This window comes from Zootoca vivipara, chromosome 11, assembly GCF_963506605.1.
Source record: "Zootoca vivipara chromosome 11, rZooViv1.1, whole genome shotgun sequence".
Classification (NCBI taxonomy): domain Eukaryota; kingdom Metazoa; phylum Chordata; class Lepidosauria; order Squamata; family Lacertidae; genus Zootoca; species Zootoca vivipara.
The window spans coordinates 38,097,277-38,122,547 of record NC_083286.1 but is presented as its reverse complement, the minus strand read 5'-3'; the positions used below and the strand labels follow the sequence as shown (position 1 = coordinate 38,122,547).

The 25,271-nt window shown below is 44.1% G+C and overlaps 2 protein-coding genes across 3 annotated transcripts in view; one reads left to right on the top strand and one right to left on the bottom strand.

The window, feature by feature from the left end:
* Positions 1 to 1,754, bottom strand: part of SGTB (small glutamine rich tetratricopeptide repeat co-chaperone beta) — a 28,385-nt gene extending 26,631 nt beyond the window's left edge. The window contains exon 1 of the mRNA XM_035100818.2: positions 1,541 to 1,754. The gene's annotated coding sequence lies outside the window, so the exon portion shown is untranslated. The remainder of the gene's footprint in view (positions 1 to 1,540) is intronic.
* Positions 1,755 to 1,853: 99 nt separating this feature from the next.
* NLN (neurolysin) overlaps positions 1,854 to 25,271 on the top strand; it is a 29,551-nt gene continuing 6,133 nt past the window's right edge. Inside the window, exons 1-9 of one of the 2 annotated variants that reach the window (XM_035100812.2) lie at positions 1,854 to 2,010; positions 7,560 to 7,816; positions 8,272 to 8,420; positions 14,118 to 14,225; positions 14,644 to 14,746; positions 15,541 to 15,701; positions 16,935 to 17,070; positions 18,591 to 18,957; positions 21,872 to 22,073. In XM_035100812.2, the coding sequence (XP_034956703.1) occupies positions 1,970 to 2,010; positions 7,560 to 7,816; positions 8,272 to 8,420; positions 14,118 to 14,225; positions 14,644 to 14,746; positions 15,541 to 15,701; positions 16,935 to 17,070; positions 18,591 to 18,957; positions 21,872 to 22,073 (1,524 nt within the window). In that variant the 5' untranslated portion in view covers positions 1,854 to 1,969. Of the gene's footprint in view, positions 2,051 to 7,559; positions 7,817 to 8,271; positions 8,421 to 14,117; positions 14,226 to 14,643; positions 14,747 to 15,540; positions 15,702 to 16,934; positions 17,071 to 18,590; positions 18,958 to 21,871; positions 22,074 to 25,271 lie in introns of both variants that reach the window. The other variant, XM_035100813.2, reaches the window with a different exon arrangement.

Below are 25,271 nucleotides of genomic sequence, written 5' to 3'. Positions count from 1 at the left end.
AAGATGTTCACAAAAGAAAGCAGGTCTGTCACTATGGATCTTATAGGAGGTCTACTGTGAGGCTGCATTTTGGGTTTTGCTGAGGCATGCACTTTATTTATTTATTTAAAACATGTCTAAACCATCTTTCAATTATATATTCCCGAGGCAGTTTAGATTGTTAGGGGCGGGGGAACCAAATGAATTGACAACAATCGATAAAACATTTTGCAAGTAAAAGGCAGCTTCCTGGCAAATATTTTGAACTCTTCCTATCACCATCCTACAGCAACTCACATGCACATTCCAGCTAGGCCTCAGGCTGGCCACGCACAAGGCATATTAGCCCTGGGCAGGAGATGAAAGGATGAAAACAGCAGCAGCTGCCCCACCCCACCCCTCAAAAAATCCACCAACTACCTCCAATGTATGCAATGTCCTTAAGGACTCTGTAAAGCACTATGCTCGCTGATGCTGCTATAGAAATAAATTATTATTAGTAATAATAATTTATCACCTATCAATGCAGCCCAAAATTGCTTTCCACATTGTTGTTTTAAATGAACCACATAACTGAACAATATAAATGGTAAAGGGGAACATGCCTTTTTATGAAAATAAATATAAGAGCTGTCTTCTTCCAACATAGACCTGCCCTTTAGGATGAAGGCTAGAACATGGTGACCTCAATGCAAACTTGTGATTAGTGACACAGTGCTGACTCAGAGCTTCATTTGCATCCAGCATCTTCTCCGTTAGAAATTATGTAACTTATGGGAAATTTCCCCCAGTACAACTTTATAGGTTCTCCTCCTCCCCACAGCCCGCTGCCCAATTCACCCTGAAAAGACTTCATAATACCGATGCTAAAAATACTGTTTGGACTATTAAGGCTGATGATGAACATCCAAAAGGTTGCTAGCCAATGGCGAAGCAAGAAGTGTTGTCATATAATAAACGGTGTTTTGTTTTAATGGAGGCACAGCCCACTTGAGGCAAACGTTGCCGAGCGCAGGAGGATGCAGCGTGTCCTTAAATAACGGTAGCATTTTGCATTCCCCGGTGCACTTTATGGAGTTATATAAGTGGCTGCTTCTATTTCGGAAAACGTTATTCCTTTGGGAATGCTTTCGGCAGGTTCCCCCTGGTTCACCCACATACGCACCACCAGCAGGAGCTACATTTGGCAGGTGGACAGCTTCAGGGCTCAGAGCCCACGAGCCGAGGACAGTCATGCAATGCGTACCCAACACGCGAGAAACCCGCCTGGGAAACCTGACACAAACACCTCCGCTCGCCCATTTTCTCCATCTAGCTAGGCTACGTCCACCTCTCAGGTACGCGAGCGGGGTGCGAGCGAAGACCTGCAAAAGGGGGAAGGAAAGCGACGGGGATGCTGGGCGCCCTTCCTCACCAACATGCGCGCACGAACATCTGGGAGAGCCAGGTGTCCGCCCCGTCCCTTTTTGCACGGGCGGCTGCTACGACGGCAACCGCTCTGCGGCTTTTGCGCGGCGGCACACTCCATGCAGAAGGGCAGGGCGATGGCAGAAGAGCTTACCGCGCGAGCAGGATCCGGAGGAGGAGGAGGAGAAAGACCGGGCGGGCGGAGCAATGGCTGTCCGCTACGAAGCTGCTTTCGTCCTTTCGCCGCCGCCGCCGCCGCTGCTGCTATGAGAGGCACAAACTTGTCCCCGGCTCGCTCCCGAGGCGTTGTTGTCGTCCGTGTGAGGTAGTGAGGGAAGGGCGGGCGCGAGCGAGCCTGAAGGGGGCGCGCCTGCGCGCGCGGCGGCGGCGGGAACGAGACCTGGCCCGGCGGAAGTGAATGCGCAGCTGGGCTCGGCGGCGAGCGCGCGAAGCGGCGGCGGCTACAGGCGCACGTGGGGGGAGCTGTGCGTGCGCCCCGGCAGGCAGGCAGGCAGGCGGCGAAGGGAGCTGGGAGCGTCCCTGGCTGGGAGCGGGGCTGGTTTTCCTCCCTCGGCTTCCCTTCATGCTGTCCTTGGGCGTCTCCGCGGGCCGAAGCTTCTGCAGGTACCCCGTGCAAGAAAGACCTCGCCTCACCTGCAAAGGAGTAAGGCGCCGGCAGCGGGTGGGTCTCGGGTGGGATCCGTTCGCCCCGTGTGGTATCTGAAGGACGCTGGTGGGAGGGGGGGGGTCTGGCTGTCTTTTTTTCCTCCTGGCCGCAATATCTTTTGTGTGGCACAAGTGCATTAAGCGGCCATGCCCTCCCTTCCGCGGTGGGAGTAGCTATTTGGTAAAATCGCTCCTATATAGGTTAACCACCCTATCGCCTTCCCTTGAACTGTTTGCAGCGCCCGTTTCTTCCTTCAGGTGCTCGCTGCTAAGGAAGAAAGCCATACCTTATTCTTAAGGGTGTTTCAAATAGACGCAGAGGAGGGAATCGCTGCGGTTTAGCAGTTGTCATCCCTGAAAAGAAGACCCCCACCCTACCCCACCCCACTTCAGCCCTCTTGAACATATTGGCTACCCTCTCCCTACTTTAGGTGCCACAATTTTAGCAAGGCTCCAGCACTCAGAATGTGATGGAAACTATCGAACATGCAAAAAGAAAAAGGGGGGCACACTAAGGGAATCTATTAATTGTGACATGAGCCTTTGCAGGCAGCAACCTGCATTAATGTGGGATACATGCAACGGACATCTTATGTATATTGAGTCCACATGTAATGATTTCAGTAGCATTGTTGTTGTTGTTTAGTCGTTTAGTCGTGTCCGACTCTTCATGACCCCATGGAAGCATTAGATTATCAGTAGCATTGATTATCAGTAGCATTAGATTTCTAGCATTAGATTATCAGTAGCATTAGATTATCAGCATTAGATTATCAGTAGCATTAGATTTCTAGATTAATCTTTAAGGGGCCAATTTGGTGTATGCTTTCACTGGATTGCAGTTTGAGAAGTAGGATTAAAGAGCACCCAAATGTCCCCTCCTCGACTGCATGAGATCCCTTACTTAATAATACAATACAGTTTCGGACACACCTTAATCTAGAACACTGACAAAAGGGCCCAGTTCAGTAATCATTTAGCAAAAGCATTAAGTTGCTCATGAATTTTGGAGTTAATTTATTGAAATGTGCTTAGCTGTGTTTGTAACAGACCCGTTTGTATATTTAATAAATGATTGAGAAACCTGTAAAGCTATTGTTCTTGTCTTTAGGAGCTAGAGTGATTATAACAGTCTGCCTATATATAATATCCTATACATATTTTACAGTGATAAAGGTACAGGCTAAAAAAAGGAATTTGGTGTATATAACAGTTTTCTAAGACACTGTCTGTGTTACTAATGAGGGTGCTTGTGACATACAGTATTCTGAAATCATTGCTTTATTCCAGCAGCCATTCCTTTGCCAATTTAGTCTTGCCTAAATCCATTAATGGACCTGAATTTACATAATAAAAAAAATCCTTCCAGTAGCACCATAGAAACCAACTAAGTTTGTTAATGGCATGAGCTTTCACGTGCATGCACACTTCTTCAGATACCTTGCACACGAAAGCTCATACCTATGACAAACTTAGTTGGTCTCTAAGGTGCTACTGGAAGGAATTTTTTTATTTTGTTTCTACTACAGCAGACCAACACGGCTACCTACCTGTAACTGAATTTACATAGTTCTGCTTAGGATCAGGCAGTAAATCAGTGCATGTTAAATATCTGATACATGAAGGACAGATGAGTGAATCTTACAGGTGAACTTAGATATGTACAGTGTCTTGAGTTTGACATAGGTAAAGTTTCATTTCTACACGAGGCATAAATAATGCAATGCTGCTAGTTGTCTTGAAGCTGTTCTTCATATTTTCAGCAGTGCTTCTGTTACCAGTCCCTATGAGGTTACTTTTTAGTGCTAGAGTTGAGAGTAAATAGCCTTTATCATCGGTTAAATGTTTGTGGGATAATGTTTGGTTAGACTTCTTAAGGCCAGAGAGCGAGTGTAGCAAATGAGAACAGAACCATCCTCATTTTCCTTTATATGTGCATGTACTAGTGCAGTGGTTAATTGCATGGCTAAGGAACGCCACATCTGCAGAAAAAGTTTTTCAAGCTCTTAATATGGAGATACGCTGTGAGCACCCTCCAAAAATAGCTGTCTGTTCCTCCTGCTCTTTAATTGAAAGACACATAGTGTGATCTGATACCTAATCTATGCCCAGTCCTAAATTCCCCGTGAACGTCCAGCACAACATCAGTACAGTAAATTTATGCCAGGTGATCTCACTCTAGATCTCCTTTGTTTTCTTATGGGATGCAGTGATGGGGAACTGCACTTGCTACTCAGCTAACCCTTGGGCATATTTCAGAAGTACACGGACCATGTAAGATTGACAGTCTCATGATTCTGTGAACCTGTCAGAATTAATCCTGCTACTGCTGTTATTCAATAAAAGCTGTCTGCGTTAGGTGTGTGTGTGTGTTCGTTCTCCTGATGTTAGCACTCCTTCCTGCCATTGTTTGCCATGTCTTAAGCTTGGATGTCTTAATGGTTAGGGACCTATAATGAAAGCAGGCAGTGGTGTTTGTCACCCTGCAGGGCTTTGGATCTGCAACTTATGGCTCTGCCAATGGATAACAACTCAATGTTCTCCTGTAACAGCCCCTTCAGCAGTTACTTCTGGTGGGGCTTGATAATAAGGTATGCTGGGGGAATGGACTAATAAACTGATGCTCAATACAGGTGAGACAGAGGTGCTGTGGTTGGGTAGCTTATCTGCACAGAGAGTTCATGTTGTACTCGACACAGTCACCTTTTGCCTGAAGGAACAGGCTTGCCACTTCAACGTTCTCATTGAGGCTTATTTGTCATTGAGGGCATAGGTTGCTTCTGTGGCATGAAGTGCCTGTTAGCAGCTTATATTGGTGTGCTAGATAAAGTCTGGACACAGAGAGAGTCTAGCCCATAACGTTTCGTGCTCTGCTACCCTCCAGGTTAGACTGTAATGTGCTCCATATGACGCCTTTGAAAAATGTTCAGAAAATACAACTGGTTCAGAATGTAGCGCCTAGAATACTAAGTGGGACTGGTTGTCATGATCACATCACACTGGTGCTATGGTAGTGGTAAACCTGGTTTTGACCTTTACAGCCTAGTACCAGCCTATCTCCTCATGTGCCTACCCAAACGGTAACATTTTCAGGACCAGGAGAAAGAAAGACCTCCTCAGTAATGGCATCCAGTTATGGAATGCTGTCCCCAGAGAGATCTGCCTGGCAGCTGTTTTGTTGCCCTGTCAGTGCCAAGCAAATACCTCCTTGTTTTCCCAGGTCTTTTGGAGTTAATTTTATCCCTGCTGATTGTATTTATGTGGTGATTCCTGCCTTTTAGTCTTAACGTTTTCTGATTATCACCTGTGCCTTTTTCCCCCTTGTTCTTTTTGTATTTTCCTTTTATGCAAATCACACCAGCAATGCCTGTTGGAGGACAGTATATAATTTTTAAATACTTTTTAATACTTAAAACAACAGGCAGAGTTGCCGTTTTGTCCCTGGCAAAAGGGTTGTTTGCAGGCTGTACATTGCTGGCATGGGATTCTGTCCCTTGTCTAAAGAGAGCCCTGGAGTTTGTGGCTGCAAGGGTCAGTTGCTGCCCTTCTAACCATTGGGCCATGGAGCCTGTCGCACAGTAGATTCTGTGTGCTGGTGGATTGCGTCTTGGAGGCGGCATAGACTGGATTGTGTGATAATCTTATGGCATACCTGCTTTCATCCACTGTTGACTGGTGCCTTCCCCTCCACAGGGTACTGCAGTAATGGTGGCGTTAGCAGGGATCCAGTGGAGTGGCTGCTGGCATTGTTTCATTATTCTTCCGTTATGCTGGTATTGTTTTGCTTTCTGCTGTGCCGCTGGGAATACATAGGATCACAATTGCATGATGCTCCCACCGGATTGCCCTGCCCATCTTTTTGCAAGCGGCCCAATTCATTTTCACTTCTCCTGTTTATCAGGGGACTGCTTTGTTGGCGAGATAAGTAATTCGTACGTTTTGATGTTTTAATCCATCGTTTGTATTTCCTGACGTTGCTGTGGTTCAGTTCCCAGGGTCTGGAGGTCTGTTGTTGAGATTAAATATTAGCTTCACTTTACATTGTCAGGTTTCTCGTGGTTACCTAAATTCTGATAACAGTTGTCATAAAAAAGGTCTAATTGAAATCTGTGGTTGGAACTTCACCCCGCACCCCGCCCCCTCAGTAGCAAGCTTGAATGTGTTTTGGAGCATGAATTGTGGGATTGTGAGAACTCCTTTGTTTATTTATCCCTTGTACTAAAAAAAATGGGAATAATGAGGAGGCAGTGGCCCGCTGGAAGCTTAGAAAGCAAATTTTGCCTTGGGAACAGAACTATTATGTGTAGCAGTGATCTTAGATTGATATCGGTAAACCGCATCAGATAGAAAGCAAGCTATCAAAACCCTCAGCTGTCAAATGCATACATTAGTTTTAACGTACAGTACAGTGCTGGAAAACCTTCCTGTACGTCAGTATGCATAAACACGCATTCACAAGTTGGGTCAGGGGGACATTAGAGGGCAGCAGGTCACTACTGGACTGGCCAGAGTTGGGAGGATCCTGATGGAACTGATTGGAGCAGGTTAAGGGGAGGCTAGTCTAAACCTGAAGGGTCAGACCCAGGTGAGGAGAAAGACAATGAGAAAATGGCAGAGTTGTGGAAAAACACCAAGGATCATGAGTTAGAGAGGAGGGGGATGTTTGAGGAGTGGGCAGGTGACAGAGGCATGATTGTGGTAAACGTGAGGAACAAGGACTTCCCTTATGGTGGGTTTTGGGGTGTTGGCAGGATGTGACCTATGCAAGAACACCACCTCTTTGGGGCTTGACCAATTGTCATTGGATGAAGGATGTACCTCTAGTTAATAATTGTTAGTTCTGAAAATTTACAATTAAAGGGGGTGCCTGCTTTCGTTCTGGGCGACCTTCCGGATACACATTCTGCCTCCCGCTGTGTTCTTTATGCGCGTTCTTTATGCGCGCTTTACAATTATGGGTAAGAGAGAAAGCAGAAAAAATTACTTTCTCCACACTTAAGTTGCTGCCAAGCTATTACCTAAACCTTGTATGTCAGACTGTTTCCCTCCTGAAAGGCTATTCTCCACACACTGCCTCCCCCACACTTGGTTTTCCTAAAGTTCTTTTTTTCTGATACTATTGTTGTTCCTACTGTGTTACTATTGTGACAGACTCTGGAGGGGGTTGCCTTACTGACCAGTCCCAATTTTTTAATTTATAGGCTGCCACCAGGCAGAATAATCTTGTAAACCACTGCATCTCTGATTCCAGTGTCTCTGTGGCCAGCCAGAAAATTCTTAAGAGAAGTGCCACCTTCTTAAACTCTACACCAGGGGTCAGCAAACTTTTTCAGCAAGAGGCCGGTCCACTGTCCCTCAGATGTAAAAAACTTCAGAATCTTTCATCTCCCCTTATATTTCTTAATAGTTAATCTCCACAAATGCACCTGTAATTTTCAGTTCATCCCTTGACTTTTTGCTATATTGCTTCTTTTGCTATTTAGCTTCTCCCCTCCTTCTATTTACAGGGCAGGTGGTCCAAGGATTTTACTCAGAATGACATTAGGAACAGAAATTACTTCAGCTTTCAAGGCCTCATCCTGTAGTGCAGCAGACCGAAACTTCTTGAAATGGGATTTGCCGCCAGAGCAGATTAGAACAAGGACTGAAGAACTTATCAAGAAAACAAAGCAAATCTACGACAGCATTGGAATGCTTGATATGGAAGAGGTTACTTATGAGAACACTGTACAGGCTTTAGCAGATATAGAAGTGGAGTATTCAGGTAATTGTGACATGGCTAAGTATCAATTGCAATTTGCACCAGAAGGGGAGAGACTAAACTTGTGAAATAAGATTTCCAAGTACAGGTGCTTATAGCTAAATATAACAGCAGGGGCATGATATGTTACATAGTATGGAATTAGATTTTCAATGTGATTTTATAACAGCTTTGAATTGTGCAGACTAGGTAGGAAGTTGACCATTTAGGGCTTTGCGTGGATATGGAATTAGTCATGAAAACTCTTTTTCTGCTTGACATCCTACAGAAAGCTCAAACAAATCTGGAACTAGTAACAGGTTGCTGTTGTTATTGTTGTTGTTGTTGTTGTTTTTAAAAAAATCTAGATAATTTATTCATAGTGGAAAGGTCTCTTCCACCAAATGACTAGTACTGAGTACTGCTGTTGTCCTCTGTCTTTTGTTTATTTTGGGGTGTTTCCCCCCCTTTTCTTTTAGTGGAAAGAAGCATGCTGGATTTTCCACAACATGTCTCACCTGATAAAGATGTCCGAGCAGCAAGCACAGAAGCTGATAAGAGACTTTCTCACTTTGATGTTGAGATGAGCATGAGAGAAGATGTATTCCAAAGGGTTGTCCATTTACAGGTAAAACAGTAGGAAAGATTGCTTGTCAGCCATTTGCCTAGGTGCCTTATAATGGCAAGTCTTGCAAGGGGTTCTAACTATGTGTTCAGTGCTTTTCAGCACCTCTGTTAATTTTTCTTACTTAAGACAGGGGTTGTCAACCTGGTCCCTACCACCCACTAGTGGGCGTTTCAGGATTCCACCGGTAGGTGGGTGGTAGGGGCTTCTATGGCACAAGCTGAATCCTTCCATCGAGCACTGGTGGGCGGTAAGGAAATTTTACCATCAAGAAAGATGCATTAGTGGGCGGTAGGTATAAAGAGGTTGACTACCCCTGACTTAAGAAATGGAGAGATAGCTGTGTCTGCTCTGTTTCAATAGAAAGCTGGAAGAAATGGTTAACACTACTCAAGGAGAGTTTGGTAAGAAGAAATGACCTGTGGTTTTCACAGCCGCTGCAGGCAGTGGAAATAAAGGGATTGCAGCTCAATCAATTAAATATGTTTTCATTTTGATGGTTGGATATTTCTGATCGTTTAATATTTCCTTAAAATAAAACGCCTGTTGGCTTGCATCCAAACACCACACGAGAAAATCACAAATCAAAATAAATCAGGAAGGGGGGGGGAATTGCAATAAAAGCAAATCTAATAAAAACAATTTCAGCATTAACTCGTCAGGATAAGATCAGTACAAAAAAAGAAAAAAGCAGACCAAGTAGGAATGGGTGTTTTAGCTGAGATTCCTGCAAAACAGGGTTTTGGACTAGATCATCCATCCACAGGGACCCTTCTGACTCTACAGTTATATGGTTCATTGTATGTCTCCCCACACACATGCACACACCAGGGCTTAGTTCCAGAGTTTATGGAGTTGAAGTGCATTTTGCATCCAACAAATCTTGCAAAAATGAATTAGGCCCCATCAGCTGCTAGAACTTTTCTATAGGGATATGCTAGAACGTTGAACAGAATACCCCACCTTTGCTTAGGCCATTTTTACAGCACTTAGCCCTGTACTTGATCTAGAAACTGAAGGCCTTAGATTTATTTCGCCACCATTTTGTGATAACTGGAACACATTTTCTCTGCACCTAAATAAATCTTTTGTAGCTGCAATCTAGGTCAATTAAGAAAAGCTTTGCTATAATTAGCAATGTGTTTTTAACAATAATACTGTCATGTGCAGGAGCAATGCACATCTTTGGTGATGCTGACTTATTGCACAACATTCAGATTAGACCATCCTTTATATACACTTTTATCTCAAAGTAGTCACTTATGTAAGTGGCACATGTTCAGAATAAGAGGCTGATATAAAGACAGGCTGATACAATTCCACTGCTGAGCATATGCATAGGCCTTAACATAATATCTGTTGTTCATTGGTGTATCTGATGAAGTGTGCATGCACACGAAAGCTCATATCAAAATAAAAACTTAGTTGGTCTTTAAGGTGCTACTGAAGGAATTTTTTTATTTTGTTATTTGCTAGTTACAGGTAGGTAGCCGTGTTGGTCTGACGTAGTCGAAACAAAATAAAAAAAAATTCCTTCCAGTATCACCTTAGAGACCAACTAAGTTTGTCATTGGTATGAGCTTTCATGTGCATGCACACTTCTTCAGATACTAGTTACAGTTATTTCCTATTTGTTATTTGCTAGTTACAGTTTTGTTAAGTGTCTATTGTTAGCAGTGTACAATGATAAAAGTAAAGACCAGCCCTGTATTTAGGCTTATAGTCTACAAAAGGTGCTTGTGAATGGTGTTGCAAATGCTTCATTTATTGAAGACGCAGCTTTTACTATACGGTCACGATTTGGTTATCTTCATTGTCATATATTTTAATCCTACTGTAGCATTTTTACTTTTTGTTTCAAATCAAAATAAAGCAGGATTTTAAAAATTCTTTATGATCATGTTTGAGTTAATGCTGTACTTGAAGAGCCCATGTCTTACCAAAATTTCCACCACTCTTTTGGTTACTTGCCTTGAATTGCTTTAAAAAAATGTTTTTCTGTCAACAGTTTTATTTTGTTGTTTGAACAGGAGGGATAACCCACCATAAACTGCTTCTTCTAGTCCTGGTGACAGCTGAATTACATTTGTGACAAATTTCTACACTATTCATTGGAGCATTTTCATTATAAAAAGAAGCAGTGCTCAGTCAGGATGGCTCTGTCTAAAAATGATGGTTCTCAGTAGGAGATTCCGTTGCCTAGATGTGTTTTCCTGCAATTTAATTTCTGTTTTGCTGATGAGCTGAAGGAAGCCTCTATTGTGATCTCTTTGGCTAAATGCTTCATCTTCTATTTGTTGAACTAACGTTAACATTTTATTAAATTTCTTTTTCATTATGTTGCTATAAACATATATGAAAAGAGGACAAGACAAACATGGGTAGAAAAATAGAAGCTAAGGGATGGACCTTTGCCAGCATTGGCTGTCCTCCACAGTGTAGATCTTGTGATCTAATATATAGGACTGGGAGAAAATGGCCTTCTGAAGTTCTCCAGTTTATTTGCAAGTGGGGGGAAATAGGGAGGAGGCATAATCTGGGCAAAATTCTCCAACATTTTCAGAGTTAGAAAAACAATTCTCAGAATAATATTCTTTCATAGGAAATTTTGGTTCAGAATTTTTGAACTAAATTACATTGCTAGGTCATCCTAGCTTTCTGATTCAGGGAGTCTGATGCTGAGGATCCTAGGGAGGATCCAAGTTTGTGGGGAGGGGGATTTCCCTCAACCTACTCTCACGCCCTGCCTTCCTCTCCTCTGGCACTTCCACTGTGCCTACCTGCCGCTCCCTTCACCTCTGGAGTTGTCAGATGCTGGTCTAGCCTCATCTCTCCAGAGGGGGCTGCTCCACCTGTTCCGTCCACCCCTCAGGAAGCACAGACACCTCCCCCATCACTCAGGTCCTGGAGACACCAACAGAGGCATGGACAGATGGAAGGGGGTTCAGCCTTTCACGTGGGGTGCTAGATTGCTTGCTAACAAACAGAATTGCTTGCCATGCTAAATTGTGCCCACCCTGTTTCTTTATCATAGGATTGAAGGGGGTGTTGGATCAGCTTCTTCAGTTGAGTAGCCATGTCACCTGCTGTGCCTTTTATCTGTGCCACTAAGTATGTGTATTGCCTACAGTGCCTTTGAATAGCAAGCTTGCATCTGTATCGCAATAATCTGAGCGCTAAAGCTTTCGGAAAAAAACAGGTCACCCAAGTCCACATTTGTCAGCAAGTGGGAGCCAAGACATCCTCCTCCTCATCTGACTAATCCCGTCAAGATATCTCTGTGGCTTTCAGATCACCGGCACCAACATTTCCTAAAAACTAGATTAAAATGGGAGGATATATAACAAATAAAACTGGGCAGTATACAAAACAATTAAAAATGTAGGAGGTCCTAACAGAAGTTAGTTGAATGCCCTACACACAAAAGAAATCTGGACAATGTAAGGAATACTGCTGTTGTATAATGTGGCATGGATTAGCTCCAAAATGTACTAAGAGTACTATCCAGTGCTAGGTCCAACTCAAGAGTAAAACCATTGAAATTAATGAACGTTACTAATTTAGGTTCATTAATTCAGTGGGGATGCTCTTGAGTAGAACAATTGGATACAGCCCTGGATGTAGAAAAGGGTGCTGACATAAAACAGAAGAAAAGTGTTCTCCTTTCCAAATGTTGAAAAATAATGTCTTTCGGGTTTTACACAAGGCCCTTCTTGTGTGTTCCACCTACGGTACATACAAATTGTGCACTGAAGCAGGGAGAGCCACCATCTAACTCATGAAGGGTGAAAGACGGAAGCAGTGAGCCCCCCCCCTATGCATAGAGGCTCCCTGCATGATTTGGAACCCTCCATAGTGACTGGGATTGGGCACTGACCACTTGCTGTGGCCAGCGGATTTAATTTATGAATAACAAATCAAAATGAAGTACTGGAGATTTTGGGCTGGCATAGTGCATTTTCACCAACGAGCAACATCTCTGCTCATTGTGGCTTATCCTTACCTTGGATACCCTCCAACCCTTCTATTAAGTTGCTTATTCATACTCTCCTCTCTTCCTGTTCTGAAATGTGCCCTGCTCAACAAAGTGCTGATTACTTAAGTGTGCTGTTGCAAGCTCTATATATTAGGAGATGTAGAAGAGGAAAAGCTAATGGTTTGTTTGCAAACATTTGAATCTAGCTGGAGACAGGAAGATACCTGATAGATGTTTCAGGCACGGTGTGTGTGAAAACTTAAACCATTTCTCTGCTTGGTTGGCCCTAAACACCCTGATTGTTCATTTAAGTGCTTGGAAGTTGCTCCTTCCTACCTCTCCACTGCCACTTACCGTAGTTCCAAGTAAGAATGCATAGATGGCAGCCTAATCTGCCTTCCTCAAAAACACATTTGCCTCTGAGCAGTGTGTGATGATCCAGCTGTAACATGAAACGCCGTTGTTGTTGCTTGCCCTTAATGTTTGCTCCCTGTGGAAAAGCCCAGTGTGGCAACTGGCATGCTTCGCTCTAGAATTCCTCAAACGAAATCAATATTTACCCAACAGTATTCTATTAGTTAACATTTTATTCTCACACACCATGTGCATGCTTGTGAAGCAGAGGGGCAGCAACCTTTGCTCACACCACTAGGCATGACTGAGTGAATTAAACAGGGTCCCTTCCCCCAAGTTGTGCTGTAGTCGTCATTCATGTCTAACCTCTGGCACACAATTGCTAGGTGGCTTGCACAAGTTGCTGCCCATCTGTAGTATGCCAATATACCTTTCAGGGTTGTTGTGTGTGGAGGATTGCTGAATATGTTGGTCAAGATCATTGAACATTCTGCAGCAGGGGTATCTAACCTGCTGCCCTCCAGGTGTTGTTGGACTACATTTCCCACCATTCCCTGACCACTGGTCATGGTGGCTAAGGTTGATGGGAACTGTCGTCCAACATCATGTAGAGCAGGCATCCCCAAACTGCTGCCCTCCAGATGTTTTGGCCTACAACTCCCATGATCTCTAGCTAACAGGACCAGTGGTCAGGGATCATGGGAACTGTAGTCCAAAACATCTGGAGGGCCGTTGCTTGGGGATGCCTGATCTAGAGGGCTACAGGTTAGCCACCTCTACTGTAAATAATGACAAAAATGGTTTGTGTTAAAAAGTGTTAACTTTTTGGAAAACATTATTCCTGGTGTGTAGTAGAATGCTGATAACTGCATCAATGTGATAAAGCAATATCTCACACACACACCAAAAATGTACAATTCAAATAAATAGTGAATACTATTTACCTCGATTCATTTTGCAGATGAGGTATAGGCAGTGGTGGTTGCCAATGTGAAAGCACTCACCTGACTGCCAGTTGTTTTTGAGCTGCAAAAACCCTGGCGGGCGCACTGATTTACACCACACCAGCCTCCCCATGGTACCCCCCTGCCACCTCCCAGTAAGCAGTGGCTATGCAGGTGACGGGAAATCAGGTGAATGCCCCGCCAACTCCTACTGGGCATAGGTAAACTCTTTCAATATTGGACAAAAGATTAATGTTTCTTTAGTAAAATGCTCGATATAATATGTGTGTGTGACTGAGTGTCTGTGTCTGTGTCTGTCCATGATCCAGAAGAAGGCAGCTACCGTTCTTGTTATTCCTGTGATGCTCACTGAGCTTTTAATATGCTACGAAATGGCTAAATATCATCATCTACTTTTCATTTCAGCAAACATGTGACATTGAGAATTTAAGGCCTGAAGCCAAAAGATACTTGAAGAAGTCAATAAAAATGGGAGAAAGGAATGGTCTCCATCTTCCTACAGAAGTACAAAATGTAAGTATGACATCCACAGATAGTAAAAAGGGATAAAACAAGAACATTCCAAACAGTATGGTTTTTGAGTGCTGGCCTTATCGGGGTTCATGACCATATGGGGCATTCAGGCTGACACACTTCCACACTGCCTTCAGAGCTTCACAGTAAACAATGGAAGAGGCATACCCAGTGACAATGTTGGTGGCATGCCTTCCTCCATCCCTCTTCGATCCAAACTGAATGCAGGAAGAAAGCTAGGATCACAGATATGGAAGTATGCACTTTAATTGATGAATTTAAACTATATATACATGACTTGAGTAACACACTGTTCTTTGTCCTTGGCAAATAAATTAGCATGTTAAAACTGTTGTACTATTCTGTTTGTATGTTTTTAATAAAGGTTCTCCTTCTCCCATCTTTCTCTCCTATTAAGGAAATCAAGATGATAAAGCAGAAACTGAGCGAGCTATGCATTGACTTCAGCAAAAACCTCAATGAAGATAATACATTCCTGATATTTTCTCAAGATGAACTTTGTGAGTATACATATATACCAATTGCTGTTGAAAGGAGGTGTATGCATTTTTGTATTAACACTGTCAAATGATTAAGTGTTATGCTGCTAAGTCTTCCAGGTATGTGTAAGCATTTTCTCAATCAGCTGTCCTCAATCAAGTAGCCCACAGATGTTTTGGATGCCCATATTGGCTGGGGCTGATGGGACTTGTAGTTGAAAACATCTGGAGAGCAGCAGGTTGGGAAAAGCTACCTCAGATACTTATCAGCTTCACCTATCAAAAGTATAGTTAACATCTTGCTCTCATTTCCATTTTACTTGCAATGACCATTCCCCCACAGCTGTGTATTGTTAGTTTCATATTTTCAATCTTCTTTGGACCATTTCGTTGGATGGAAGAATGTTTTAACTCTAATTGCTTTTAGATGGTGTAACTGTTTTTAGAATGTTTTTGTTGCTCATAGTGAATTAGCATGTTTATTTCAGTTTATGCTGTTATGCTGTTAACATATATATGTATGTATGTATGTGAGAATGTATAGACCAGGAGTGTGGGACCTGTGCCCCTTCAGATGCAGCTAAACTAAAACTCCCATCATCACTGACAATTGGCCATGCTAATGGGAGCAGGAGTCCAAAATATTTAGAAAGCTACAAGTTCGTTAGGCAGCTAATAATGGAAACCATAGGGTTGTAATTTTTAAATCAGCCTGGTAATTAAACAGTTGTGACAGTTGCTATGCCAAACATCTGTTGTATTGTTAAAGAAAATGTCTGAAGAGTATCCTTTTTACTATATCCCATGTTCCTCAGGTGCCCTTCCTGATGATTTCATCAGCAGTTTGGAGGAGACTGAAACAAACAGATATAAAGTTACCTTAAAATATCCACACTATTTTCCTGTTATGAAGAAGTGCAGTGTTCCAGACACCAGAAGAAGAATGGAAGCTTCTTTTAACTCCAGGTGTAAAGAGGTATGAGAGATTTGTCCCACCCATACCATAGTGACATAAAATAATATAGGAACAATATGACTGATCCATGGCCCTTTATATACCTAGCTTGGTGGACTCATTTTGATGGTTTTTCTCACAGGAGCATATATTATCCAGAGCTGGAGTGGGGAACCTGTGCCCTTAACAGATGTTGTTGGATTCCAGCTCCCGTCAGCCCCAGCCAGCAAGGCAGAGGAGATAGGAGATGGGATCCAATGACATCCAGACTGCCACAAAATCCCCATTTCTCTTCCGTAGTGCATTGGGAAATGAATGAGTACAAACTATTCACTTATTTTTAAAAGTGGCAATCTTCAAATTCTACATATTTACAAATAAATAAATTCCAACTTCCATTGCCCAAATGGGTTATTAATTTAACAACTATAGTTTTAGTACTGATGTATACCAAGAAGTACATAAAGGCAAGTTAAGCGTGTTAAATGCTTTGGAGACCTTGGTGATTAAAGATGCAACTGAACACAAATTCAGAAATGAGTTAGCGGAAAAGACATGTGGACTTGCATGTTTTGAAGAACGTGAATAATTGTCAAAAGAAATTAATAATGTCATCATGAGACATTGGTTGTTGTGTCTTACATTTATAAATAATTTGTTGGCAAGTTTCAGAATTAAGATAACCTTTCCAGGAACTGAGTAGCATAAAATTAGCCTAATTCAAAGGACAGCATGTGAAGGTGCTAGATTTGTTTCACTTTCCTTTTGAACTTCTCTGAAAACTATTTAAAAACCCAATTATGTGATCAAATAAACAGTGCATCCCTAAGAGCAAAGAGGAAGCTTATGTAAGTATCACAATAATACATATAAATTGATGAAGGGACCATTACAGTAGTCTGTCTAGTTCAGTACTAGATCTCAGGCAAAGCTCTTTTCCAGCTCTCCTCCATGAGATCCTTTTAAATGGAGATTCCAGGGAGTGAATCTAGAAACTTTCACATGTAAAATGCATGTTCCACCAACGAACTACCGGTACAACCCTTCCTGAATTAAATCATATGTAAATTGTGGGTGCTTGGCTACAAAACATATAGAAATTTTTTAAAAAACAAACAAACATTTTTTAGCATGTTGGCGTTCTGAAGAATATGAAGCATATTTCATTCAAAATGTATGCAATTGCTTTCAAAAGTACATTTTATTCTTTGCATTGTATGAAATAGCTTAAAGCCTTAATTTTTATTTCCCTAGGAAAACGTTAACATTCTTCAACAGTTGCTTCCTTTGAGGGCAAAACTAGCGGGACTTATGGGATACAACACACACGCCAATTTTGTTCTCGAGCTGAACACTGCACAGATCACAGACAATGTTACAGCTTTCTTAGGTTTGTTTGTTTTTATTTATATATGCAAAAATATCAAACATAGTACTTGAATCATGGGGTAAAATTTATTGTGAAAATTTACTGGGGGAGGCAAAGAAAAGGAACAGTAGTTTTAGCATCTTTTTTTCTACTCAAAACTCTTACCTAACTTTCATTTTCTCTGCATGTATACTTGGAGAGTATAAGAGAATGAGTGTGATTTATGAGATTTAAGAGGACTTATATAACATTACCTAGCACTTGCTTAACCATTTATTAGTTATAAGTAGAAGTAAGCCAGTCAAGAATACCTTGTTAACATCCCTAAATTTTATAAATCTGCCTAGTGCAAAAAAGAAAAAATGGATAATCGCACCCACCCAGTTGCAAATAGGTAGGTGTTTTATTGGGTTGGAACAAGTTCATATCTGTCTGTCTCATTATCTACACGCTATAGAAACAGACATGCCCTAATAAGACCAATCCAAATGATTAGGATCTGTTAGGAACTAACTTGCAGGAAATACAGTTGTTGTTGTTGTTGTTGTTGTTGTTGTTGTTGTTGTTGTTGTTGTTGTTGTTGTTGTTGTTGTTGTTTTTAATGGAGTTGCTCCTCCAGTAAATGCTATGCCAGCCTTAAATTAAGAAAGAATTACTTGGATATTAAGCATTCAGTAGGAATTAACTGGAAGGACAGATCCTGAAGCTGAGGCTCCAATACTTTGGCCACCTCATGAGAAGAGAAGACACTCTGGAAAAAACACTGATGTTGGGAAAGATGGGCACAAGGAGAAGGGGACGACAGAGGACAAGATGGTTGGACAGTGTTCTCGAAGCTACGAACATGAGTCTGACCAAACTGCGGGAGGCAGTGGAAGACAGGAGTGCCTGGCGTGCTCTGGTCCATGGGGTCACAAAGAGTCGGACACGACTAATCGACTAAACAACAAGGAATTAACTAGACACTGTTCTAAAACAGGGGCTTTCAGTATCAGTCACATATAGTTAACTGCATTTGATGTTTGTTCTTGGCCTTCTGTTTCTGTTCGATCAAATAGAACTCAGAATAATCCACCACACCCAACTCCCCATCCCACCTACCTCTTTCCCCCCCTTCCTCATAATGTCTCAACAAGTAAAATTGATGTGTAAAAATGATGCATGAAAAAAAAATGAGACATTGCACTACCTTTGTAACCTAAGAAAATCTTTAATAAAATAATTATATATATATAAAAAATAGAACTAAGAATGAAATGGTTATAACAGTAACTGCTGCAGTAATGTAAGAATGACTGTTCCCCATATAAAAAGGGGTGTGCATTTTGTGCGGTCGCGCGCAGCCCCTGGGAACCCTGGGACAGCACTCAGCAGTTCGGAGGCTGGCACCACCTTCCCGGGCTGGATACCTGTGGTCTCTGCCCACACAGCCAGCCATCCAATCCAGCTGGGGAAGGTGTTTCCAGGGGGGATTGGCCAGGTAGGAGGAGGTAACCATCCAGTGCAAAAGTAATTGCAATTGTAATTGTTTCTCTTTTCAGATGACCTAAGTAATAAGCTGAAGCTTTTGGGTGAGGCTGAGAGAGCGTTTATTCTAAGCCTCAAGAAAAAGGAGTGTGAAGAAGCAGGGTTTGAATACGATGGCAGGATAAACGCATGGGACCTGCATTATTACATGAATCAGACAGAGGAGCTCAAATACTCTGTGGATCAAGAAAAGCTGAAGGAGTATTTTCCCATTGAAGCCGTCACAGAAGGATTACTGAATATTTACCAGCAGCTGCTTGGACTTGTATTCGAACAAGTAGATGGTGCTCACGTTTGGCATGAGAGTGTCACACTTTACACTGTAAAGGACAGCTCAACAGGTGAAGTTTTAGGGCAGTTCTACTTGGACCTGTACCCAAGGTAACTTTATGATTTATAGCTAAAATTGGTGATGGCAGCTTTTGTTAATGGCCTATATACATAGCTCTTCTTTCAAGGATCTCAGCATGGTCATACCTGCCAAGTTCCTGTCAGAGAAATAAGGGATCGGACTGGAAGTAGCAGATCGGAAGTAGCGCTGCCACCATTTTGAAACTGCGGAGCATGCTCAGAAGCGACTTGATGCTGCTCTGCCCAGTTCCAAAATGGCCGTCACGCCAGAAGTCGCACTGCAGCCATTTTGGAACTGGGCAAAGCAGCATCAAAAGTCGCTTCTGAGCATGCTCCGCCCAGTTCCAAAATGGCCACTGCACCAGAATAAACTGGGAAAAAACAAAAAAATCTGTTTTTTCAGCTGGGAACAGCTGGAAAAACGGGGGTTTCCCAGGGAATACGGGAGACTTGGCAGCTATGCAGCATGGTGCATGTGGGGTATCTCACCTCCCTATTTTTATCTTCCTTATGACACTGTGAGATAGTTTAGGCTGAGAGAGCATCACTAGCCCAAGCTCGCTCAGTAAGCTCCCCTCTACCTGTGTCTTCCCCAATGCAGTGCCCTCCAGATGTTGTAAAACTACAACTCCCAGCATGACTGACGGTCAGGGATGATGGGAGTTTGTCTGAAACACCTGAAAAGCACCAGGTTGGACACTGCTGCTCTGATCACTATATTGCACTGGTTCTCTTAATGAAATTTTTATTTACCATAAAAAGTGTTCTCTAATCAGTCAGCATAGGTTTACACTTTAAAATTTAGTTTTAATGCAGGTAGTTAATAAAAATTAACAGATGGCAAGGACCATCTTATAACAGACATTTCCCTTATCTCTTAAAATGGAAAAAAGCCTCTTCTACCGCTTCTAGAAGCGGTGGAAGTCTCAAATGTTGTACAATGCTATTTTGCAATGTACTTTTCTTTTCTTTCTCTTTTTCTTTTCTTTCTACCCTCTTTTTCTTTTTTCCCCTTTTTCTTCTTTTTCGCCTTACCTTTACATTCCCTCTATGGAGTAATTCTCTTCTTTTTTCTTTCTCCTCTTTCTTTTTCCTCTTTCTTCTTTATGAAAATTGATGTATGGTTATCCTGAACAATTGTCTATGTCATAATTTGCTGGTATGCATTTTCTTTTCTTTATTTGATTATGTAGGTTTCAATTGAACATGTATATATTTTTATTTGAATCTATTAATAAAGGATTTTTAAACAGGAAAAAAACCCTCTTCTAAAGGGACTCCTGTTGCAATGTATGTGTACATCATCTAACTACAAAGAAAAGTATGTTTATTTCTTTAGAGCAGTAGAGTTGGCTCCAAACATAGCCATTCTTTAGAGTAGCTCTGCTGCAATCTATGGAACTACTCATAAGAATGTCTAAGCTTGGAGCCAACCCATTTCTCCCCTCATGTGCAGATGCAATTGATTTATTAATAAACTAGGATTTCTTGAATCAGTGACAGCCTTGGTAAAACTCATTATTTTTAAAAGATTATAGTGTGGCTGATCACAGCTGGTTAATTGCAAATGGAAAGCTGAGAGCCTGGCTAAGATTTGTGCCATTCCTTGTGGATGCTCACAGTTTCCCCCCAAAGGAATAACTCTGGGAACTGTTGTTGTATTTGGCGTTCATATATTTAGCAATGACCTCTTTTAACACTGCTTCCTGCTAAATGCTACTGGAATTCAAGGACACAGGGCAGATCCTCATGCAACTATGACTGCCAAGCACTGCCAAAGTTAGTTTGTTTTGTAGTTCCAATGTCCCTTTATGGCACGTGCCTCAAAGCTTAAGGTGTTTTGCATCCCTTAGTCTATGAAACTGAACACTTGGACGGGATTAACTTCTAAACCTCCTCAGGAAGCCCTTATAGCTTGGCCATAGAACAGAAAACCAGGTGCTATTGGCTGATGAACCTGCCAAGCCAACATACCGTATCTAAATTGATATAGTGCCCAGTGGTTTCACTATGCTTTGAGGGATTGCTTGTTTTTATTCCCATGTAGTTCATTTCTAAGCATAGTTTCCTCGAAAAGGACAAGGAATAATGTTTAATAGGAAATCACTGCACTTAAGTTTTCTTCCTCACCAGGGCTGTGGCTTACTTTCGCCACAATGCCAAATCATGGCTTGGTAATAGAGAACATCTCTGTGGTGTCTGCAACCTTTGCTTCCGCTCAGTCACCTGGTTCACACACAATGCTAAGCCAAACCATGGCTTATTTTGAAGAAGCAAACATGCAGGTTCTCAATAAAGGACTGTGGCTGCTTTGCTCCTCTGGTCCTGCTGCCATGGGCTAAGATATTCCAAGAAATAATAACTGCACCCCAAAGGTGTGTTGAGAACCAAATGTTTCTTACCAAGACACTCTTATATCCACTTCCCTTTTGTAATGACGTACAAATGCTGCAACTCCTAGAAATGCCTGCCACCCAAGTAAAAGGATAAAGGAGGGGGAATATGAGGGCAGAAGTCAAAAGGCAATAGGCTCCAGAAATTATAATGTGGTAAAACATAGCTGATGGTCTGCAAAAGGTGTTGAGGGGAACCTTCTTGCAACTGTGATATTTGGGAACATTATGAAGTTTAGTGCCATGCATTATTGTTTTGCACTTTGCTTCACAGTTCCAAAGGATAACGCAATTAGATTCCATTCCTGAAATCTTTTTAAACATTAAAAGGAAAGGCTAATGCTTCAGGGAATAAGATCTGTCCTTTTCCATGACTAAGGATGTTGTTGTTGATTAGTCGTTTAGTCGTATCTGGAAATGTGAATGCTTTCTTGTTATTAGCTATTCCAAGAAAAGGATGTTGTTCTCTAATATTGGTAAGCAATGCCAAATGATTCACTTTTTCATTGTGGTAGTTTGCTAAACATGCTTTTGGCCTATTTCTTACTCAGAGAAGGAAAGTATGGTCATGCAGCATGCTTTGGACTCCAGCCCGGCTGCCTCCTCTCTAATGGCAGCAGAATGATGTCAGTAGCAGCCTTGGTAACCAACTTCACAAAGCCAACACTAGATCGCCCATCACTGCTGCGACATGATGAGGTGAAAACCTACTTCCATGAGTTTGGACATGTAATGCACCAGATATGTGCACAGGTTAGTGTATGCCTTATTCCTCAGACAAAATAGTAAATCTTCTTGTCTGGTTCTGTGAACATGAGTGTCACAGATGGGGTGTTGGCTACTCCCGAGTAAGCACTCCACACATCCTCTGGATTTTCATAGTTTTATTGTGCATGCTATATACAGTGGTGAGATGTCTCAAATCATGTCTGCTCTGCATGGGGCAGAAGCCCACAATGGCGTCTCGTGGGCTCTGACCCCCCTTTTAAGACTCCAAACGCCCCTCCTCCTTGCTCTATGGGTCCTCCGTGGTCCCAAACCAGGCTCCTGAGGTGCCGGTCTACCTCCTTTCCAGCCCCTGCTGAAGCTAGCTCCTCCCCTGCTTCCCTGCTACCAGCCTGGAGCTGAGCCACCAGGACTCTGCAGAGCCCTGGACCCGTCTTAACCCTTCCTGTTCCTGATTTAAACTCCCAGACTTGCTGCTGCTCTCCCATCTGATGGAAGTAAGCAGAGTGGGCTGCTCTCTGCAAGCCCTCTCTCTTACATCCACTCCCCCTCCAGGCTCCCCCCCCCTTTCTGAGGCCTGGGTTGCCTGGTCTGATGTCTGTAAAGAGGGCTGGAAGCCTGACAGGTCTTCCTCCTCTGCTGTAGTGTGTGTAAAATCCTGTTCCCAGTCGGTGCTGGGTGGCTGGTCCGTGTAGTTCCCTCCGTTGTCATCCTCCTCCTCCCTCTGGACAATTGCTTCCGATTCCCGGAGGGCTCCTTGGGTCTGCGTCTCCCAAGCTCCCCACCTGGGATTGCCCTCCCCCTCTGTGTCCCCTGTGCTACTGACATGTGGTGGTTCGGATCTGTGGGAGAAAGGAGCGTGCAGTTCCAGTGTGCGGCCCTCCCCTTGCATGGTGTGCATGGTTGCCTCCGCGTTTTGGGAAGCAGGAGTGCCCTGCCTGGCCATCAGACATTTTAACCCCCCCTCCCCCCACCGGGAGCCCGGGCTCGCTGTGGCACTGTAGACCTCCTCCTCTTCCTTTCTTTCTGGAACCTCTTGGCTGCCTTCTCCCTCCACCCTTCTGTCTAGTGTCTTTTGTGTGATTTCCTCCCCCTCCCTCCTGTCAGCGTCTTGTGTTGGATGTGTGTCACGTCCTCTGAACCTTGGGCTTTCCCTGAAGTGTGAGAGCAAAGACCTGTGACCCACGGGATGGACCTTTCTCGCTGTAGGTACTTCCCCCCTGAAGGTGACAGGGTTGATCTGTGTCAGAACCTTGAAGGGCCCCAGCCTTCTGGGTGCCAGCTTCTTCCCCCTTCCTCCCATGGGAAGGCCTTCTGACCACAGCCAGACCCTGTCCCCTCCATGGAAGACCTTCTCCAGTCCCCTGTGATGGTCTGCCCCCTCCTTGTAAGCCTCATTGCCCCTTGCCACGTCTCCATCCAGTTGTTGGTGTACTGTCTCCCTCCTCTCACCCCATGCCTCAATAGGTGGTCCCCCAATCTCCCCCTCCCCCTGCTCTGGGAAGGCTCTGGGGTTTCGCCCAAGACTGGCCTTACTGGGTGTGAGCCTCGTGAAGACATGTACTGCATGCCCCTCCGTGGGGTTGTCATGATATTGCCTGAGAATCTTCCCTCTGAGGGAGTCCTGGGGCATATACCGGGCATCATTGCTAAAGAGTAACCCCTCTTTCTCTGCAAGCCCTTCCCCTGCCCCCTCTCCCTCCTTCAAGTCCCTCCGTATGTTCTGGGTAAAAGTGTCCTCTTTGGTGAGTTGGCTCAGTTTCTCTTCCTGCATCCCCGCCTCTGCGTCGTTCCATCCGCCTGGGGAGCTGATGTGGTGCGATCCTGAGGATTCTCCTTCTTTCCTGCAGTGCTCCTTGCCGTCTGCATCTCCAAAGGTGAGATCTCCCCGGCGCTGGCTGCCCACAGGGTCATTGTCCATTAAGTCCAAAGCTAGCACTTCTGCGTGCTTGTTCACTGTCATCTTCCGAGAGGGGGTCTGTTGCGTGACCTCACCCTCCTGCAATTCCCTGCCGTCTATGGCCGAGACGCTCATGGGAAGCTTCCTTGGGAAAAGGGGAATCTGATTCTGCCTAGCAAAGTCCACCGATAGGAAATCATTGCTGCTGCCCCTGCAGAGAAGCCCGACTGTCTCCTGGGTCTGGCCTCTTGGCAGTTGCAGACTTACTTCCATCTCTTTGTCGTGCTGTGGGGTGTTACAGGAGGGCTCAGTTGTTGGTGCTCTGCCTGGCCCCTCCCCTCCTGATCTGGCATCCAGGCTTGTGTCTGTGCCTGCCTGCTCTCGCCATTCCTTCCTCTGGGGGCAGTGTTCCACCCAGTGGCTGGGTGCATTGTAAAGGCATCTCCCGCCTTTCTCTTCCCTCTGTTTTCCCGCGTCAGCATTTGAAAGTACCCGCGCGCGGGCTTTGTCCCTCTGCATCACATCTGGCTGGAGGGGTCTGTGCTGGGCTGCAGCTGCCTTCCAGGGACTGTATGGGAACTTGTGGCCGCTGCCTTTCCCCTCCGTCTGTCCCCTCTGCCCGGACTCGCCTCTCAGCCTCCTGCACTTCCACGCCACCATGCCTCTCAGCCTTAGAGCCAGCTTGTGCTGAGGGTCGCCCTACAAAGTGCTGGCCCGTCCCGAGTGTCCTCTCTGCTTGTCCAGCCTCCACTCCTCCGGCTTGGCTGTGTTCAGAGCTGCTCGGTTCACTAAGCCTGGCTTCCCCTGTGCCCGGGTGCCTACCTGGTGCTTGAGCCGTTCCATAGTTGCAGGGTGCTGGCTGCAGCTTGCTCTCTGCTACACCCCTCACGCATGCCAATCCTTCCTTGGCATTTCTCTCTTCCGATTTAGATGCTGCCAACTTCATGCCGGCTGCTACATTTGCAGCCCTCTTCCCTCGGGGTAGCCATCAAAAGATTGTGGGCTTGCTGTCACAGATGGGGTGTTGGCTACTCCCGAGTAAGCACTCCACACATCCTCTGGATTTTCATAGTTTTATTGTGCATGCTATATACAGTGGTGAGGTGTCTCAAATCATGTCTGCTCTGCATGGGGCAGAAGCCCACAATGGCGTCTCGTGGGCTCTGACCCCCCTTTTAAGACTCCAAACGCCCCTCCTCCTTGCTCTATGGGTCCTCCGTGGTCCCAAACCAGGCTCCTGAGGTGCCGGTCTACCTCCTTTCCAGCCCCTGCTGAAGCTAGCTCCTCCCCTGCTTCCCTGCTACCAGCCTGGAGCTGAGCCACCA